General features: G+C 35.3%; 1 protein-coding gene across 1 annotated transcript in view; it reads right to left on the reverse strand.

Annotated features, from left to right (window-relative positions):
• LOC138325402 (eyes absent homolog 1-like) overlaps positions 1-22,494 on the reverse strand; it is a 131,331-nt gene that overhangs the window by 97,710 nt on the left and 11,127 nt on the right. The window contains exon 2 of the mRNA XM_069271053.1: positions 20,032-20,177. Coding sequence (XP_069127154.1) covers positions 20,032-20,094 — 63 coding nt within the window. The 5' untranslated portion in view covers positions 20,095-20,177. The remainder of the gene's footprint in view (positions 1-20,031; positions 20,178-22,494) is intronic.

The raw sequence follows: 22,494 nt of genomic DNA on the forward strand, positions 1-22,494 counted from the left end.
CTTTATGTTGTAAACATAAAATTATTAAAATATCAATTATATGACACCTTTTAAACTATACAAACTATAAGTGAATAAACAGATGTCAGTTATCATTTAAATATGTCATCACTATTATGCCCCTTTCATCACGTGTAGTCTATTAGAATGTATGCATCTTCTGTTCCTGTGTACCTTTCAAATGTTGTCATCAATTATTGTGTCACTTTCCAAACTACTATCACTAACCTTGAATGCATTTCATACTAAATATCCAATCTTTTTTTATCTTAAATTTTTTCAAATGTGTCATCAATAATTTCTTTTTCAAAAGATCATCATCATCATACATGTAGTTGTGTATCTCTTAATGTTGTCATTAATTTTTATGAACATTTATAAATGTCACCATTGTACTTAAATAATGTATCTTAATTATAATATGTAAAATTAATTGAGAAATATTACTCCTGCAAATTATGATAGCTAAATCAATATACCATCAGCTCAAAAAATAATTTATTCTTTGTCTAAAAGAATCTAAATCATTTCAGCAAACATGATATTAAATATCCTGGCACATGTGTTTTTGTTTTGGGTAACATTGCATATGATAGAATATATTAATAAATTTCATGTCATTTTTCAATAGGTTGGACAAACAGCGAGTTTACATCTCAGTTTCCAATTTAAAAAAAAAAGGTGTTTTAATACTACAGTTATTGACTTGATCAGTTTCAAATAGGACACGGCATGTAACAATTGGCCAATCCTTTCTTTTGTGTCATATCTGTAACACATGGTCATATCATTATTACAAATTCAAAATCAGGAGAGTTACAATACATGTAAGCTGATTATGTCATTGGCAGAATGTATAATGACATCCACAATAACATGCTCTAAATCTATAATATTTCATCAGGATCATATTTTTTCAGAAGCTGTGTTGTCAAATGGTTAAAGTATAACTGGGGTTTTCAGATCTACTTTTTGTAGCTGATAATTAGCTAAAATTCTTATGGAAATCATCTAACATCAGCTCCATTCCATCTACAATACAAAGTATCAGACATTCTAACAATAATCCCCACTTTTTTTTTTTTTTTTTTTCTAATTCAATTTTTATCATAATAAACAATACAAGACAATACAAAACACGAATTTGTATACATATATTGTATCTAAGCTAAAGTAAATAAACGATCGCCTGAAGTTGGCCTGAAAGGCCTGAAAACGTTACGGAAAAGGAATGACGTCTGAAAACGTTACGGAAAAGGAATGACGTGTTGATATTTTTATTTTTAATATCTACTGATGCAACGTCTTTTAAAAGTTTTCGTAGATAAATATATATCGGAATAGAGATCATAATCATATAAAGGTCATGATAACTTTAAATGTGCTTTACTTTTGAGTGCTTTTCAATTGACAATAGGTTTTTGATAGGTAAGTGCAATACCTATACTGCTGGTAGGTCTGTGGTTTTTCTCCGGAACTACCTATCTACATCTTTCTACTATAGCAAACAAATGATTAAAGTGAATAGTCGGGCAAAGAAAACCAGTCTAAATGCGTTCATTGGCATTCCAAATATTCTCACATATTAGAACGACGGTCAAGTTCTGCCTACGTTGCCCAGTTCTGACCATTGAAATAACTCTTTGAAAGCGAGGCTGCGTGGAAATGTAACCATGGACATAGTCAGTCGGGAGGACGTTTTAGGATTCCTAAACTATAAATTAATTTCTTCGCATGCAGAGAGGTTTTGACGGGAGATTTTATTTTTCTATTCCATAAGAAATTATACAGGATACATTCATACCATTTTTACCAACTTTAACTTTCCTTGCCCGACTGTTCACTTTAAAGCAGCATTTAACTGTTCAAAAAAACCATTTTGTTTTTGTTGTCCTATATAGCCTTGTGTAACTTAACTTCATCAAATAAAGAATATCAATTAATTTTTAATTGTTTTCAATATCAAAATACCATTTTTACAAAGAGGTTATGTCTTATGATGTTAATGATGTATAGATCCCAAATTACCATTAAAACAAACTGCACACTAAAAACTTTTTATTTTCTAATTCTGCTACATCTATAGGTTTCATCTTCCGACTGAAACTAAATAAAAACAATATTTGACAGAACCATCTGACTTTTTCTAATAAATAAATATCTAGAACCTTTCCAGCTAAACTTTTTAGGATGGTACAATTTGAAACTACAATACCAAACTTCTTAAAACATCTGTCCAAATCTATATGAATCAGCTAAATCAGTTTGACTACTCTTTCCTTTCCTTATCTTAATGAAATTAAACAACAAATATATAACCAATTTTTAATTAAGTGATTCTAAAATGCCAAACTTTTGAATTTTTACCTTTTTTTACATGCTTCTTTTCTTTAAGACAAAAAAGTTGTTTAACTTTATTTAAGATAATCCAAAATATCAGAAGGAAATTTTAAGGATGACATTCTGAAAAATAAAAGAAATGTAACTGACAAAATATTCATATGATTTCGCTGAAAATAACTTAACCAAATAATTTCTACACAACACTTTGTACAAAATTCTGAAATAATATTACTCAAAGCCTTGTATACATAAAATTCCTAACATGAACATTTGGAGTGAATAGGCGAAACTCAAGGGGGTGTTTTAGCCGATTGAAATTGTAAACCAAATATTTTTGTCTTACAATATATCTGTGATGATCAATCAACACGTTCATGGGTGACGATATTCTAATCTCAATAAATATCATGATCAATAAATATTAATCACATTTCAACAGAACCATGACTTCCACTTCCAACAAGCCTTAACTTGGGTCCTCAGTAAAGCGATTTCCATAAAATATTACTTTTATTCAAGACCACATATTTCAAATTCCTAGCAGAACAAGTTCGCTACTCTACAAATTTCATAATAACATGAAATGTCATTGCTATGGAGGTCAAAAAACCGGGAACAACCAACAGACAAAAATAAATGTTGTTCCATTTCACAGTAAACCGATGCTACCCCTGACTCGCCAAAAGAGTTTTGCTGAAATAAGAGCTATGGGTATTGTATTCAAGCATTGATAGGACTATGCATCAAACTCCTCTCATACATGCGAAACGTCCATAATACACAGGCTTTTACTTTCTAAGGGAATAACAGATTCCAATTCATTACCGAATATATATTTCTGAAGAGATTATTTTTCAAAAGGACATTTTTATTCATTGAATAAATGTCATAAAGTAACGAGACTTTGAACCAATCGCAATCTAGCAATACGAGAGGTTCTGATTGCCGACTGACAAGCACATTGATCAAAACCAAACCGTCGGCCAGAATAAAGCCATTTATTAAAATTCATGCTCTCATAGACTTTTTTATTGTATGACAGCCTAGGTTAGTAATCTTTCTTTGTCAATTTCTCAAATTTACAATTTTATCTAATTTCTAAACATTCAAAAAAAAACCTAATGAGCAATAACAACAAAAGCAAAGATGATTGCAAACATGTCAAAAAATAACTTAAAAATTTAAGGGGAAAAAAAACAAACAAAAAAATTGATCATAAGCAGTAAAGTTTGTAGATATTTGATCAATGAAACGTTATCAAATGGGTTAGGGGTATACACAGATTTTGACTAACTGCCAACCCCCCCCCCCCCTTCCCCCCCTCCCCCAGAGATTGTACTAATGTTCAATGATGTTGATGGCCTTATTGCCAAGAATGGGCTTATTACTGAAGAAATGTCAGTTATGTATAATAAGGAACGAATGATACTCCTACAAATTGTCTGAAATATCCTAATTACATCCTGAGAAATATCTCTAACTTCACTGTGACCCCTCACACTTCACCGCAACCCTGAATGACAAAACTGACAGCAACACTCAAAAAAAATCTTTAACAAGTTTGTATGTACTGAACATCCAGATCAGCTTAACTCTTGTAGATATGAAGCTGTTCCCATTGTTCCTGGTTTAAAACAGCTGGATCCTACTAAACAACATGTGATAAAATGATCGCAATTTCGAGCTGTCGATGAATGATGAACCACTAGCCGGTAAAATTCTGCATCCTGGTAAAACAAAAATCCATTTTCTTAATACATTATGTATTCACGCTCCCTCTGGACAAAACATCTGGAAACATAGCAAGAAAATACAGTTTCCATCCGCTAACATTCATCACGAATGTCTATCACCACCAAATACAAATCAGGCTACCACCGAAATTACTTACGTGGAACTCTCTAGGGACGGGAGGCCGAAAATTTGACATTAATCATCACAGCAGTGAGCGAGTGCCAATCCAATTTGTTTAAACAATTAAACAATTCATCATCTGTCAGCAATGTTATTTGTGGAGTATTTTTTGTTGCATAGCTCACCGATACAAACTAATGATTCAAAAGTACTTGTACATGTTTCTGGCTTCGATTGATTTCTGCTATATGATTGAGCATAAAATCTGTAACAGTTTGCCGAATTCAATTCATTTTTTAAATATTGGGTTCAAAACTTTTAAATGTGACAAATGAAATCAAATTCTGTCTTAATTTAAATCAAGCATTGCATGATGACAGATTACATCAACAAAATCATGAAAATAAATTCATACATGTCAAGTTGATAATGAGAAACCTTAGAACCATGTGATATGAAATTGATATCAAACACTGAGAACAATAGAAATAAATAATTGATATAAAATTCAAGGAATGAAATTAGATGAACCAAACTTTAGATAAGTTATCTATTTTTCATATCAACAAGAAACTAGAAATGTCTTGAAGACATAAATGTCCCCATCCTCAACATTTCAAATACTGTCACATAGGACTGGCATGAGTGACATCATATTTGATCCCTACAGGTAGAATTAATGTAAGAATTGACAGAAATGAACATCTATATCTTTTAATATAGGAATGTCAGGTCAATGGCAGCTAAACCAAAACTGAGGACAAAATCAGAAAAGGTCACCTGAAGGTTACTAAAGACTCAAGCAAAGGTATCCCACCTGCAATGACAAGATCATGTGAGGATAAAAAGGTAAAGGTCACCTACAAATATAAGTGGACAGGGTCATCAGTAGGGAAAAGGTCAAGGTCATACAAGGGTACAAATGAACAAGGTTAACTGAGAAAAAATAGGACAATGTCATTTAAGAGCAATAGACAGAAGGTCATATGAAGATAAAAAGGTACGGGTCATTGAAGATTATAAAGGGAAAATGTCATCTCACAGTATAAAGAGATAAGGTCAAATGAAAGACAAAAGAATGAGAGGTCACTTAAGGGTAAAAAAGGATAAGGTAATGAGGAAGAAAAGAACAAAACATCTCACAAAAGTGCAAAAATTGCCAAAGGGTAAAACGGTCAAGATCATCTGGAACAAGGCAATTGTGATGAACTGCAAATGTCATTTGAGGGTAAAAGTAACAAAGGCACCCAAGACAAATGACAGAAAAAACCATTATAGGGCACATTGACTTTGAGACAGTACATTGACAGTTGATAAGACTGACACTATAGTCTGTATGTAGATGGTAGCCAATACTAGGCACCTTTGGTCCACCAGAGTTTTCACCTGACAACCACCCCTACTGCCCAGCTGTTTACCAAACATACACATGACTAGGACTACCAAATGTTTGCGGAGCTGCTTCTGCTTGTGGACAGAGGCTCAATCAGTTGATTTTACATTGTACAGAGGAAGCTTCTGTTTGAATTGTTGTCTAAATAGAATTGTTATGTGTTTGTAAGTTCATCTTCTGAATAGGGAGCAGACGACATCTGACCTAAAATAACCTCCATTTCTTGTATTGTTCAAATACTTGGAACAATATTTATAACAAGACATATGAGAGACCACCCCTGTATTTAAAAGAAATACACAAAATACCTATCTCTGGTTGGATCCAAAACTCAAGTATTTCCTTCCCTATTATGGCCTTACTCATTAGGTAATACTGCCCTTAGTATTGCCGATGGTGAGTATCATGCCACCCTGTCTAATATGATTCCTGTATAAAATGACATACTAACTTATCTGACCCACTGAGTAGTATGACACTCTGTCTTAACAATCTGGCCCACTGGGTTACCCATGAAATCCTGTCTAATCAGACCCTGAGTATAATGACATTATATTATCTGATCATTTGAAATTCTGAATATTATGACATATCCTTCAGAAGACCACAGAAAATTTCCCATAGAAAAACGCTAACAAGATTTCATTTAAAATTATGTTTTTTTCCTTATTGAATCTGAGCTTTGTTTGACCTTTCTCACACCAAGCATGTCCAACCTAAAAATAATGACTGGTTAATACTGAAAATATTACCTTCAAATTTAATGGCTACCACACAAATCACTCATCTATAATTCCCTAGCATCACACAAGATTTCTGGCAAAAAACAACTATCTGAGTATTTCACCAATGTATTGTAAGGTCATAATATATATATATAAAGCCCCAGAGTTGATCTCACCAGCGTTATCTCCCTTGAGCTGTTATCATAAGAAATTGGCCCCACAAAGAGTATGGCCTCTGTTCACCCCTGCCATCACCCGACCCTCCCCTCCTCTCGGCTTTGGCTTTGTCTCGATTTATGTAGCCACACACAAACAAAAACCATGTTTCTCGCACATTTTAATCTCTAAAATTTATGTTTCTGTCCACCAGGTGTTTGCTTCAAGTACAAACCCCTTCCCCCTCTTTAATTCTCCCTCCCCCTTCAAATCTCAATATCCTTCCCCCCTTCCCTCTGATGCTCCCATCCTTTTTAGTAGCTGATATCTACTGCCCCTGCCCCCTCACACCAATAGCTACGAATCCCCACCCTCAGCTATTGCCCCCAGTATACCCCCACCCCTCCCCATTACATACTTAACCCTTTTACAGCTAAATACCTTCATGCTTGATACCATGGTAAATCAAAGTGTATTTTGGCAATTCACTTCTCCTTGAGATTGATGGAAATTCTGGACTTATCGTTACAGTCATGATCAATTACATAACATTTTTCGAACATTGGTCTCAGAATGGGATTATATTTCACTGTGACACTATAAAGCACCGAGAATTTATGAATTCAATTTTTCAAAGATTTTGTGAATAAAAAAAATATTAATGCTTAAAATAATTTCTTGGTCTGGATATCAGACTTTTGAAGGTGAGCTATTTAAGCATTGATGTCACTATTTTTTAATTTTATCGAGGTATGAAAAAAAAATTGTTTGCAAACTGTGTGAATCCGCTTAGCGGATTCTCACAAAAGTTTTTCATAACCCGATAAAATTAAAAAATAGTGACATCAATACTTATAATTAATTTCATACTATATTTGAAAAAATGAAGTATGTTTAAATGTAACATTATAGTGGTTTTTCAAGGGATTCTTTTTTCCGAATCAATACGCAACTTCAATGTATTTATTGTGACGTCACGATAACATCAGGGTTTCGCGCCATTCTCGGATTTTTTTTTATAGTGGTATGCAAAAAAAATATTGGCCAATCGGAAAGCTGGATTTGGTATGAAAACAAAGAACAAGAGATCCCAGAGGGATCTTGGCGCTCACCAAAGAATGATCAATGTCTGACAATGGAAAGAGGGATCTTTTCCCTGCTTTTCAAACTTTTTCAAACACACTACATATAAAATTTGAGACAGATAGCTATAGTACTTTCTAAGAAATAGTGGTAACAAACTTCAACAATGAAATCTAAGATGGCGGCCGGTTGCCTATCTTGTTTACCGATCAGTCCCGAAAGGCATTATGCCTCAGTCCTAAAAGGTACTATATGCACAACTAGGTTACAAGGGGAACCTATGCATGGAATTTGAGAAAGATCCCTTCAGTACTTTCTGAGAAATAGCGATAACAATCTTTAACTATCAAAATCCAAGATGGCCGTCAGTCGGCCATCTTGTTTACCGATCGGTCCCAAAATACAATATGCACAACTAGGATCCTAGGGGAACCTGTATATGAAAATTGACAAAGATCCCTTCAGCACTTTTTGAGAAATAGCGGTAACAAACTTTAACTATCAAAATCCAAGATGGCCATCTGTCGGCCATCTTGTTCATCGATCGGTCCCAAAATGCAATATGCACAACTAGGGCCCTAGGGAAACCTATATATGAAATTTGAGAAAGATCCCTTCAGTACTTTTTGAGAAATAGCGGTAACAAAATTTAACTATCAAAATCCAAGATGGCTGCCTGTCGGCCATCTTGTTCACCGATCGGTCCCAAAATGCAATATGCACAACTAGGGTCCTAGGGGAACCTACATATGAAATTTGAAAAAGATCCCTTTAGCACTTTCTGAGAAATAGCGGTAACAAGAATTGTTAACGGACGGACCGACGGACGGACGGACGGACGGACGGAAGGACGGACGGACGACGGACCACGGACGAAAGGCGATTTGAATAGCCCACCATCTGATGATGGTGGGCTAAAAATTAATTATAATTCTTTATAGTGGATTTCTTTTCTATATTGGTATTTGACAATGATTGTGCACATATCACAATGTGCCATATTCAAAAGTGAAAATCTATAATTAATTCCCAGGGAGATGAGATGACCAAACAGGTGGAGAACAGATGTATAATCTTAACAAGAAAACTTCTACCAGACCATTTACCTCTATAAGGGACGACGTTTACACATGACCATTAAAGAAATTACTAATTGCTTTAGGAAGAAACAAAGAATTTAAGAAAATACGTCGGCAAAGAGACGACCTGAGCACCTCTAGGAAAAGATAACATTAAGTGGAAACATCTAACATATGACATGTGGAAGCTGCCATAAGACATGTGAAAATAGCATGCATATGTAATATCAAGTTAGTGAAATATTATACCCCTTCCCCTTCAACCTTAATTAACAAACGACACAAAATGTGGTAAATATGGTAAATTTTACAGTCTTCAAAAGAAGGTAAAGCAACACAACAAGCTCTTTTATTGAAGCTTATAATTTTTAAGTCAAAGATCAAAATGTCAGTCACGCAGCAACCTACTTTGGGTATAGACAATATTTTGGTTAACAAATGTGCCCCGTGATCCAAATTTGATAAGCTATACTAGAGAAAAAGTCAAGAAATGCTGTTACTTTTAGATCAATAAAGCTATGTCACAATGACCTAATATTTGGTCACAGCAACCTTCTTTTGGTAGATGACATTTTGCTTCACCAAGGTAAACTCATGACCCAAGTTTGACAAGTTATAATGGAGACAAAGGCCAGAGATGAGAGAGGGGCATAATTTAAGACAAAAATTTACCTCCCCTTACTGAGGACAGTCCCCCTCCCCACATTCAAAAGAAGGAATTTCTCCTCCCTCTCCCGAATTTCTGATTGAGGTCTAATAAGTACAGCAAACAAGCTCTTTTTGAGCCCTTTTGAGAGTGTAAGCTGAATGGTCCAGTCTGTGTTTTCCCTCAGCCACACACCTGCCAGCTATAGGACTAATCCACATGTGTTACTATTACAAAAGAAACAGTTCCAGATTTGTACTTCTTTAACCTTACACAGCAGTACTGCCAACCTTACAAACAACTGGATTTTAAAATCATTCAATTTCTTCTGTAGGAAACCTGTTGTGTCATTTCCAGGGTTAAATCTAAAGGTAGCACAACCTATAAGTACAATATCACTTTATTGCCAATTTCTACAGTCTTCATCTGAAAGAGAAAAGCTTGTTCAATCATACACCATAAATTGTTCTTTTTTTCTTCATACCCATCCCCTTCACACAGAGAATGTTTTCTAACAACAAGAGATCCAAGAGGGATCTTGGCGCCCACCAAAGAATAATCTAGGTCTGACAATGGAAAGATGGATCTTTTCTCTGCTTTTAAAAACTTTTATTACAAACTATATATAAAATTTGAGAAAGATCCTTTCATTACTTACTGAGATATATTGCAGTAACAAACTTCAATAATCAAAATCCAAGATGGCTACCTATCAGCCATATTGTTCATCAATTGGTCCCAAAATGCAATATGCACAACTAAGGTCCTAGGGGAACCTGAATATGAAATTTGAGACAAATCACTTCAGCACTTTCAGAAAAATAGCGGTAACAAGATGGCGGCCTGTCGGCCATTTTGTACACCGATCCGTCCCAAAATGCAATATGCACAACTAGGGACCTAGAGGGACCTCCATATACAGTTTGAGACAGATCTCTTCACTACTTTCTGAGTAATAGCGGTAAGAAACTTTCAAATATCAAAATCCAAGATGGCGCCCTGTCGGCCATCTTGTTCACCGATCGGTCCAAACATGCAATATGCACAACTAGGGACCTAGGGGAACCTAACATATACAATTTGAGACAGATTGCTTCAGTTCTTTCTGAGAAATAGCGGTAACAAATTTCAATTATCAAAATCCAAGATGGCTACCTGTTGGCCCTCTTGTTCACCAATCCGTCTGAAAATGCAATATGCACAAAAAGACCCCTATGGAAACCTGCACATAAAATTTGAGACATATCCCTTCACTACTTTATGAGAAATAGCGGTAACAAACTTCAATTGTCAAAATTCAAGATGGTGTCCTGTCAGCCATATTGTTCTACAATCGGTCCCAAAATGCATTATGGGCAACTAGGGACCTAGGGGACCCTTACATGAAATTTGAGACAGATCCCTACAGTACTTTCTGAAAAATAGCGGTAACAAACTTCAATTGTCAAAATCTTGTTCACCGATCGGGCCAAAAATGCAATATGCACAACTAGGGCTCTAGGGAAACCTACATATGAAATTTGAGAAAGATCCCTTTGGTACTTTCAGAGAAATAGCTGTAACAAACTTTAACTATCAAAATCCAAGATGGCTGCCTGGTGGCCATCTTTTTCACAATCGGTTCCAAAATACAATATGCACAACTAGGGCCCTAGGGGAACCTGCACATGAAATTTGAGACAGATCCCTTCAGTTCTTTCTGAGAAATAGCAGTAACAAGAATTGTTAACGAACGGACATAGGGATGGACGGACGACGAATGACGGATGAAAGGCGATTTGAAAAGATTTTTAAAAGAGTTGCACCCTTTTATAATCAAACTTTCAGAAATCATGATGAAAGTTTTTTTTTTTTTTTTTACATTTTGATTTATTTGAACGTGACAGAATTTGTTTGTTTCCCCCCCCCCCCCGATATACATGTATTCGAATTAAAAATACCAGCTAAATATTTTGAATTTCAGTACTATTATGCCTAGTGTTAATACTGCATATAGACGTATCGGTGTACCACAAAATTGGAATCCTGCGAATATGATAAAACAGATGAAAAAAGTGCCCTGTGAATTTAACCTGCTATACGGTAATATGTGATCCCAACTTTGTCCTTTTTCATTATAGACAAAGATGAAAGAATGTGACCGTTATAGGTAACATGCACTATGAAACAAAAGGGAACCGACCTATGTGATGTACATCTTTAAGAAAAGGTCAGATTTCTTTATATAGGTAGCATGAGAATAGTAGACATATCATTCTAATATTAAGTTGGTGATGTGGAAGAAAACCAGAAAGTATGATGTCAGCTTTCGCAAATCCAAATTGACTTTGAACATATGTCCGTGAGAGATTTACTAGACAAAGACACTAACCTCGTCAAACACTTCCTTTCCACTTTTATCCACATACTGATCTTCAGATGAACACCTGCACAAGTTTGTTTTTTAGATTCCAGTGGTCCTTGACCAGGTCCTGTGTGGAGGGGTATTGGGACACCCACAGGAGCCAGGGTGGCCCCCTGGATAGGCAGATTAGTTTTAATACAGTTATCACAGCCAAAGGGACAGGCCCCGTGGGAGTCTGATAGGTCGACTTATTTATCCCCCTATAAACAGTCTAACCCTACTCCAGACTCAGTGGTCGCCCTGGCCAATAAAATTATTTTTACTGATTGTAATGTGAAGAAAGCCTGATAGTTGAACCCATCCAGAATACACTAACAAGAATGGCGAAATGTGTTCTTCTTCAATTTTTCAAGAAGATGTAGATTTTCTGTTCTTTTCAAAATGCTGTTTTTTATTTTTTTAACACAAATAAATATATTTTTGTAAAAGATGTTTTGTCTTCTAAGTAAATGGTTTAAAAGTGAATGACAAAGGCCATCACCCTGTAATACACCTTGGAATGTTCGAAAGAGATATTCTAGACCTCAGACTTTTAGGAAAAGACCAAAATGACCCCATTAATATATATAATATTGTACTAATTGCAGACTTGATAAATTGACAATAAGTTATGGATTATGTACAACAAGATTCATCTTCATAATTTAAGTGTAAAAACAAAACCATTTTGTCCTAATAGTTTACTTGACTTCTGACCTTTTATCTTGAGGTCAAGGTCACTAACCTTTGTGCACTGTTTTAATACAATTATTTTGAATGCTTTGAAAGTTTGTTTTATGCAACAAATGTTGTTAAGAAACAAAATAAGCAGAACTAATACCAGGATCAAAATTAGTATAGCACTCTTTATTTGAGTGATCATTGAAACTTAAGAGTTTCCCTAGCAACAAGCTTTGGATTTCTATTGCCATGTTTAGCAAAGTCTGAGTACCCAGAAATTAATCACAGTGACCTGAAGTCAGCACTTGACAACTGTGCCATGTGGGTTTTGAACTCTCAACCATGGGTAATAATTTCATTTCAGTAATATGTTACCATAACTTCAGTATACTGCAAATACGCTACCTACACCCATCTTTGTAGCCCCAACAAACATAAGATTTGAGAATCCTGTCTCCCTAACGTACCTCATCTTATTCTCAACAAGAGTAATATAGAGTGGCCTCACTTCCTCAAAAAACTTTTATGGAGCCACAAAGGCAAACTGGGTGAGGAGGACAGGAGAGTAAACAGAAGGGTGGGACTTGGGACTCCATAACATTAGGGTAAATATTACATCATTAAAATTGGCCCTTCAATGGAATATGAACAAGAGGCCCAAAGGGCCTTAACGGTCATCTGACTACCTTGGCAATAGTAAAATTAATTTCATATGGTGTCACTTTGTCAGGACCATGTCAGGATCATTTTCCATTTCCTTCAACAAATTTTATTTCAAACAAGAGGCCCAAGGGCCTTAACATGTAGGAAATTAATTAGATATAGTGTCATAGTAGCCTTCTTCAATTTGGGATCAACCAGAGATGTAACAATACTTTGTCGATCCATGTCAGGATCATCTCAGGCAAGTTTCAGCCAAATCACATAGGCAGAACTTGGAGGAAGAAGTTCAAAATGTGTTTTCAAGATGGCGGCTGTGGCGGCCATCTTGGATTTCGGATCGACCCGAAAAATAACAACACTTTGTCGGGACCATGTCAGGATCATTTCATGCAAGTTTCAGCCAAATCGAACCAGTAAAACTTGAGAAGAAGTTCAAAATGTGTTTTCAATATGGCAGATGTGCCGGTCATCTTGGATTTCGGATTGACCCGAAAAAATAACAACACTTTGTCGGGACCATGTCAGGATCATTTCATGCAAGTTTCAGCCAAATCGCACGAGTTGACCTTGAGAATAATTTCAAAATGTGTTTTCAAGATGGCGGCTGTGGCGGCCATCTTGGATTTCGGATCGACCCGAAAAATAACAACACTTTGTCGGGACCATGTCAGGAATCATTTCATGCAAGTTTCAGCCAAATCGCACCGGTAGAACTTGAGAAGAAGTTTAAAATGTGTTTTCAAGATGGCGGCCATCTTGGATTTCGGATCGACCCGAAAAATAACAACACTTTGTCGGGACCATGTCAGGATCATTTCATGCAAGTTTCAGCCAAATCGCACCAGTAGAACTTGAGAAAGTTCAAAATGTGTTTTCAAGATGGCGCCTGTGGCGGCCATCTTGGATTTCGGATCGACCCGAATAATAACAACACTTTGTCGGGACCATGTCAGGATCATTTCATGCAAGTTTCAGCCAAATCGCACCGGTAGAACTTGAGAAGAAGTTTAAAATGTGTTTTCAAGATGGCGGCTGTGGCGGCCATCTTGGATTTCGGATCGACCCGAAAAATAACAACACTTTGTCGGGACCATGTCAGGATCATTTCATGCAAGTTTCAGCCAAATCGCACCGGTAGAACTTGAGAAGAAGTTCAAAATGTGTTTTCAAGATGGCGCCTGTGGCGGCCATCTTGGATTTCGGATCGACCCGAAAAATAACAACACTTTGTCGGGACCATGTCAGGATCATTTCATGCAAGTTTCAGCCAAATCGCACCGGTAGAACTTGAGAAGAAGTTTAAAATGTGTTTTCAAGATGGCGGCTGTGGCGGCCATCTTGGATTTCGGATCGACCCGAAAAATAACAACACTTTGTCGGGACCATGTCAGGATCATTTCATGCAAGTTTCAGCCAAATCGCACCGGTAGAACTTGAGAAGAAGTTCAAAATGTGTTTTCAAGATGGCGCCTGTGGCGGCCATCTTGGATTTCGGATCGACCCGAAAAATAACAACACTTTGTCAGGATCATGTCAGGATCATTTCATGCAAGTTTCAGCCAAATCGCACCGGTAGAACTTGAGAAGAAGTTCAAAATGTGTTTTCAAGATGGCGGCTGTGGCGGCCATCTTGGATTTCGGATCGACCCGAAAAAATAACAACACTTTGTCGGGACCATCTCAGGATCATTTCAGGTAAGTTTCAGCTCAATCCCACTGGTCAAACTTGAGAAGAAGTTCAAAATGTGAAAAGTTAACGCACGGCGGACGGCGCACGGCGGACGGCGCACGGCGCACGGCGGACGGCGCACGACGACGGACGAAACATGATGACTATAGGTCATCCTGACCCTTCGGGTCAGATGACCTAAAAATTACCGTATTTTCCGGAGTATAAGCTGCAACTTTTTCCCTGAAAATCGGGAGTGCGGATAATACACCAGTGCGGCTTATCCGTGGACGAAAACCAAAATCTGACCATGTTTTTGCATTATTACATCGTGATTCACATGTGAAAATCGTTAGTTTTATTCACCAGTTTTGTAAAGTTATGCATCGAACAAATTACTGTAAAAGTGTTTAAAAGATCAAAATGCAATGAAAATATATTAAAGATGAAAATTATTTCGTATCAGATGCATGTTCATTCGTAAAATTGTTTAATTCAAGGAAATCCGCCGACAGAAACGTGTTCACAACACAATGGCGGTTTAGTAAAGTTATACACTGAAAAAATCACTGTAAAAGTGTTTAAACAATATAATATGTAATGAAAATATAATAAAGATAAAAATTAATAATGTACCAGATACATGTTCAATCGTAAAATTGTTTAATTCACGGAAAATCGGCCGACTGAAGCGTGGTTGTTTACAGTCACAACACAATGGCGGACTGATTTCGCTATCGATTTGCTGCAGGATTGTTACCAAGAAAATAATAACTAAAACATCAAAAATCATCACATATCAAACAATAAGTTAAATATATTTTTTAAATATTATGTGTGTGCAAGAAATGTCCGCACACAGCAAGAAAACAATTTTCTGATCATGAATGACTGCTAACTTGCACACGTGTTACACTCGGTCAACATGTGTATTTCTCGGAATCCTGTCGCTGTGATTTCAATGAAATAATCAGTAATCAAGTTTATTCGAGTGTTTTACATGTTATATAGAACATTCAAGCCATGTTATAAGCATTAAACAGTCTATAAAACATCATTTTATCAATCTCTGCAGCAGCAAATACCACGAGGTCTTAATCCGGAAGTTTACAAAAATAAGGCTTCGGTGAATTGCATCATGGGATACCTAGTTAACGAACAGTGGAAGAACACTCTAAACGAAGTCGATTGATACAGTAACTCTTTACACCAAGATATATTTAATACACAAAATATATCAAAAAAGAAATATAATCCATTCCTATGCATAATGTTACTGAAGAAAGTACTTTACCGGCGTACTGAAATATGAGCGAGAGTAAGCATGAACTCAAACTTGCACACATACGTGTTACACATGACGGTCAACAGGGGAATTTCCCGGAATCCTGTCGCCGTGATTTTGATAAAATAATCAGCAATCAAGTTTATACACGTAAATCACATGTAATTTAGAACATTATACCGAGTGTAAAACATCGCACAGTCATACTAACATCATTTAATCGATCTCTGTAGCGAAAATAATATCCGGAAGTTTACAAAAATAAGGCTTCGGTGAATTGCATCATGGGATGGCAAGTTGACAGAGAACACTCTAATCGAAGTCAGTTTTAGGTTTTGATGCAAGCCTTGATAATACAGTAAATCCTTCACACATCAATATAATAAATACGTGAAATATATCAAAATAGAGATAAAATCAAATCATATGCATACTGAAAAAAGTATTTAACCGGAATGCTGAAATATGAGACAGAGTAAGCATGAAATCGTACGGCCGCCATGTTTGTTTACACAAAGTAGGCTTACGTAATGGCAGAATAAACAAGGAACAGAAACATGACCAAGTCCATTTTGCTAAAGATATTTACATCATAGTGAGTTTTATTTGTTATATATTTACAGTACAAGTTTACAGAGAGTTTTCGTGATTCTAAACGATCGATAAGCATTACCCGTACTTCAATAGAGATCAATCGTATACACGGATGGTTACGTGGGTACATGGGCCTAACTTTTGGGTGCGGCTTATATAACGGTGCGTCTTATACGTGTACAAAACCTGAAAAAATTGTAAAAAAGACCTCTGCGGCTTATACACAGGCGCGGTTTATTGTCCGGAAAATACGGTAATACATCTACCCTAGCTCCCCCTTCTGACATACATACACTTAGGCTTACTTTACTTTGTTTAATACCCAGGGTCACTTTGGATATGTCAGGTTTGTACGTTGAGGAAAGCTGGAGTACCCATAGAAAAACCACTGACCTACAGGTTTTGTAGGTGGAGGAAAGCTGGAGTACCCATAGAAAAACCACTGACCTACAGGTTTTGTAGGAGGAGGAAAGCTGGAGTACCCATAGAAAAACCACTGACCTACAGGTTTTGTAGGTGGAGGAAAGCTGGAGTACCCATAGAAAAACCACTGACCTACAGGTTTTGTGGAATACCCATAGAAAAACCACTGACCTTCAGGTTTTGTAGGTGGAGGAAAGCTGGAGTACCCATAGAAAAACCACTGACCTACAGGTTTTGTAGGAGGAGGAAAGCTGGAATACCCATAGAAAAACCACTGACCTTCAGGTTTTGTAGGTGGAGGAAAGCTGGAGTACCCATAGATAAACCACCGAACTACAGGTTTTGAATTGATGGTAAAAAAGTTAATACAAGTGAAATTTCATTTCAAACAGTTTCCTTTGACCCTCCTTAGAAAACAACCCTTCATAACCTTCACACACAAAATTAAATTTGCACATTTGTATGATTATAAGTGTTCATACTTGTTAAACACATGTGTATACTAATATATAAGCATAATCACACACTGATGAAAGTATACATTTGTATAATAATTACCATTTGCCAAACTACATATATATTTAACTAAAAGTGCATTATTACACATGAATATAGAAACATGCCTGAATAATCACACATGAATAACTATATGTGTGTATAATTACACATGCATACGTTAACACATATGTTTTTGACACCTGACATACCCACACACCTGTGGCAGAACATCATTGCAATAAAACTGAATCAACCTCTTTGAAATGACTGCCCCGATAACACACTAAATGTGGAATTAATCAGCTCCCGCTGATATTTCCTTATTTTTTGACGATGAGAGTTCGAAAGCACTTGTTACTGGCCCTCGAACCTGGTGGTATGTCTGTGAGTTTCGTGAAGCTCACGTGTTTGAAATACTAAAATTCCCAACTCCAACAAAACAAATAATTTTTATGACCAATCATAAAATCACACTCTGTTACTCGTTTTATGACAAATCTTGTTTTCCCTGAAGGATGAGAATTAAAACTAATGATAACCATGTACTGCCATTCTCTAGTTACCCCTACAGCTGGGCTCGGGCCCTAGCCGAGTTTTACGATGCACGATAAAACACAGGGAACAACTTTTTTACACAAAACACAAAATTGTTGAATAGGTCAAGGGTCATCGTTTCTTGTCATAACTCACGAGTCCTGTCAGATTTAAATGAAAATTACAGCTTGAGTTTATCAGAAGTGGGGAGAAACTCGACTGATATAGTTTGATATAATGGTGCTAGCCATCTCACGATGCCAAACCAAACGTCTATTGTTGTTTCTTCGAGAGACATAAATGTTCGGACTTCGGCCATGATAACAACTTGAAGCTCCTTTTTTTATCTCTTCATTTGTTGCCGACCTAATAGTTCCTGTCCAAATTAATATGTTGGATTTTCGTGTAGCTCCAATTTTTAAGCCATTTTGTTACTAAAAGCATGGCATGTTTCTTGTCAAGGATTCCGAAGAAATTATCTCATAAAATAAGAGCAATAACAAATACTATCACATTAATGGCTTTGTTAGCTCAGAATTAATCCTAAATTCAACAGAAACATGTGCCTTGCTACAAGTTAATCCCAAATACCTTTACTGCCATTCAACGCTGAACTCGCTGTAAAAGATGCTTTTGTACAAAAACACAATCTGACCTTGATATAAAGGTGGCGACCTCTATATAGACTAGAAATAAATGTGACAACCTGTATATAGACTAGAAATAAAGGTCACGACCTCTATATATATAGACTAGATATAAAGGTGACGACCTTTATATAGACCTGAAATAAAGGTAACGACCTCTATATAGACTAGGAATAAAGGTGATGACCACTCTATAGACTAGAAATAAAGGTCATGTCCTCTATTTACACTAGAAATAAAGGTCGCGACCTCTATTCAGACTAGAAATAAAGGCGATGACCTCTATATAGACTAGAAATAAAGGTCACAACCTCTATAGAGATTAGAAACAAAGGTGGCAACCTCTATATAGACTAGAAATAAAGGTCACGACTTCTATATTGACTAGAAATAAAGGTCAAAACCTCTATATTGACTAAAAATAAAGGTCACGACCTCTATATAGTTTATATAGAAATAAAGTTCACGACCTCTATATTGACTAGAAATAAAGGTGACAACCTCTATATAGACTAGAAACAAAGGTCATGACTTCTATATAGACTAGAAATAAAGGTCACAACCTCTATATAGACAAGAAATAAAGGTCACAACCTCTATATAGACTATATAGAAATAAATGTCTAAACCAACCTTTATAGACTAGAAATTAAGGTGATGACCTCTATAAAGATTAGATATAAAGGTGACAACCTATAAATAGACTAGAAATAAAGGTCATAACTTCTATATAGACTAGAAATAAAGGTCACAACCTCTATATAGACTAGAAATAAAGGTCACAACCTCGATATAGACTATATAGAAATAAATGTCTAAACCAACCTTTATAGACTAGAAATAAAGGTGATGACCTCTATAAAGATTAGATATAAAGGTGACAACCCCTATATAGACTAGAAATAAAGGCCATGACCTCTATATAAACTAGAAATAAAGGTCATGACCTCTTTATACACTAGAAATAAAGGTCGAGATCTCTATTTAGACAAGCAATAAAAAATAAAGGTTACAACCCCTATATAGATTAGAAATAAAGGTCACAACCTCTAAATATACTAGAAATAAAGGTCATGACCTCTAGGTGAAAACATTTATATAAAATCAAAATAAAGGTCATGACCTCCATGTAAACTAGAAATAAAGGTCTCAACCTCTATATTGACTAGAAATAAAGGTGATGACCACTCTATAGACTAGAAATAAATGTCACAACCTCTGAACTAGAAATAAAGGTCACAACCTGTATATAGACTAGAAATAAAGGTCATAACCTCTAAACTAGAAATAAAGGTCATAACCTGTATATAGACTATAAATGAAGATGATAAACCTCTGTAACACACAAGCCAAAAATAAAAGGGAGGTAACTCACCCCTGGTTCTTCTCCAGTTGTGATGTTGGTTGCTACCCGTTTCTTCTCCTTGACAACCTCCATCGTTGCTTTTCCCAAAATCCTTGTATATGACAGGAAGTGGGCTTTTCCCTTTTACAATTAGTTCTTGATTCGTTCCATTAAAACTGAAATTTTAACATCGAAAATATTTAAAACTCTTTCCATCATCACATTTTGCTACACAGTTGCAAAATTCTTAAAAAGATATATACTATCAGATTCATTATTATTTAAGATCCCTTTATCCATCCTAGCAAAGCAGTTTTAAATATTTTACAGAAAATACTTTTATGTTTAAACAGGAGAGGAGATACTGAGACTATAAAATTAGAGTAAGGTGTCCTCCTTGCCTTGTTCATATCAAATTTCATCAAAATCTGTCCAGCTATTCTAGAGCAGTAGTCATATGCAAGATTACAAAGGATTAATAGATGCAGTACTAGTAAATCATTTACAGAATCCAAAATTAGCACACTGGATTAAATATGAATAAAATATCTCAGAAAAATGTATGTATCCACCAAAACCCAAGAGTACCAATTAACACTTGAATTACATCAGGTGCCTTAAAAAGCAATAAAAAGTTGGTGAAATAAGATAATGTCATGATGTTTATGGTGTATCTAAAAAAATCATTTTCTGCAGTTGAAAAAATGATAAATAAATATTCATTTTTTTGTGAGAAATAAAATAATAATCATGTATCAATTTTATAAATTAGAAATTTTAAAACTGAATTGCTTAAAATAGGATGCAGGTTGAAACTTAGATATATTGCAAGGTATTAATTACATGCAATAGATATGTGAGCAGCTGTAGAGAAGGAAGTTCTGTTTACATTCAGTGTTAGCTTTAAAACCAGGGACAATAATTAAAACATTAAAGTCAATATATTAGGCTATGTCGATGACAAATGAATGATAATTATATTAAAAAGGAAATCAGAAAATATCTGATTGGCAACATTGTTATCATTATGCAGAACATAATGAACAAAGTATGATTTTTTTTCCAAAGTTTCAGGTTCTGTTGGTGATTATTTCTATTTATCTTTTTTTTTTTAAATTATGCAGAACGTAAAAGAGATTTTACCAATAATGTGATAATGAACAAAGTATGATTTTTTTTTTTTTTTAATTTTAGGTTCTGTTGGTGATTTCTCTTATATTTTCTTATTTTTGAAAAAAAATATACAATTACTTTTTTAAAGCTCCTTCTTTAGTAAAAACAAATGGATCTATTAAATTTAATCCAAAATTCAAATGCAATAAAATTGGTTAAAAGTTTTAGCAAATGAAAGCAATATTGCAAGAATTTTTCAGAAGAAAGATTAATAAAATAATTTTTATCAGATCTTTCCAGATTTCAGAACAAGTCATATGGGTAAAGGGAAGTAACTGCTATCAAAATGAGGTATTTCATCTCTCTCAGCCTGCAAAGTATCTACAATTTGTTATGTATTTTTTCATTTCAAGATTTTTGCAGATTTTACACTTTAAGATTTTTTTTCTTCTATATTTTATTTGCTTCTATCACCATTTTCAATTTATGATACTATCCTCTGGCTGACTAAGATAGTTTTCTTCTCGACCTAATTTAATTTCTGTAAATATTTCCTGATCAGATGGCTCATTTATTTACTGGAGGATCCAATAGTACAGGACAAAATGTCACCAAATTTTCTTAAGTTCAGAAAGGAGTAGATATGATAGGACCAGTATTTGGCCTTAATTTTTCAGGCCAAAAAAAATTAACTCTGATCCCCATCAATTTCATATCAATAAATACTCTTATACTTGCCATTCATCAAAAGATATTTTTTTATAACCATGTACACGATGTGTCCCACCTATGACGTCATCAAATTGATGATTTTCCTCTTCTCGCCAAATTTTGCTAGAAATTCATCATCTTTAGGTTAGAAAAGGCTTGAAATGGATTTGGCCGCCACCTTGGAGCAACTTTACATTTTGCATGGATATGCGTAAATACACGATACACAACGTGTGAAAATCTCTTTCTGCTCCATGAAGGCGGCCACATTCATTTTTAGAGAAAACCACTAAAAATGTATGCTTTTTCGAGGATTTTTGTGAAAAATGGCGGGAAACTGCATGTTGATGACGTCATAATGAACATAATTGGCACATGCGGGATATTTTCGAGATGTAATGTGTTAGCAAATGTATTCAGCTGTTATATGGCAAAATATGTTGTTCTTTACTGGAGAATTAATTTTGAGGCTATATTCAAGTCTTAACGTACCTTCTCCTTTCTTAAGTTCAGAAAAGTAATTCATATTGCACTTTATGTTCTCCAAAGGAGTGGTTACTGAAGTTAAGGCATAGGGGAATATTTACGTTAAAGAACCTTTTTTCTTAACTTTTGCAATATGGTTTCCTATGGACAACTTAATGTTCAGGAATTTCTTAATTTTTATTC

This window comes from Argopecten irradians, chromosome 6, assembly GCF_041381155.1.
Source record: "Argopecten irradians isolate NY chromosome 6, Ai_NY, whole genome shotgun sequence".
Lineage (NCBI taxonomy): Eukaryota > Metazoa > Mollusca > Bivalvia > Pectinida > Pectinidae > Argopecten > Argopecten irradians.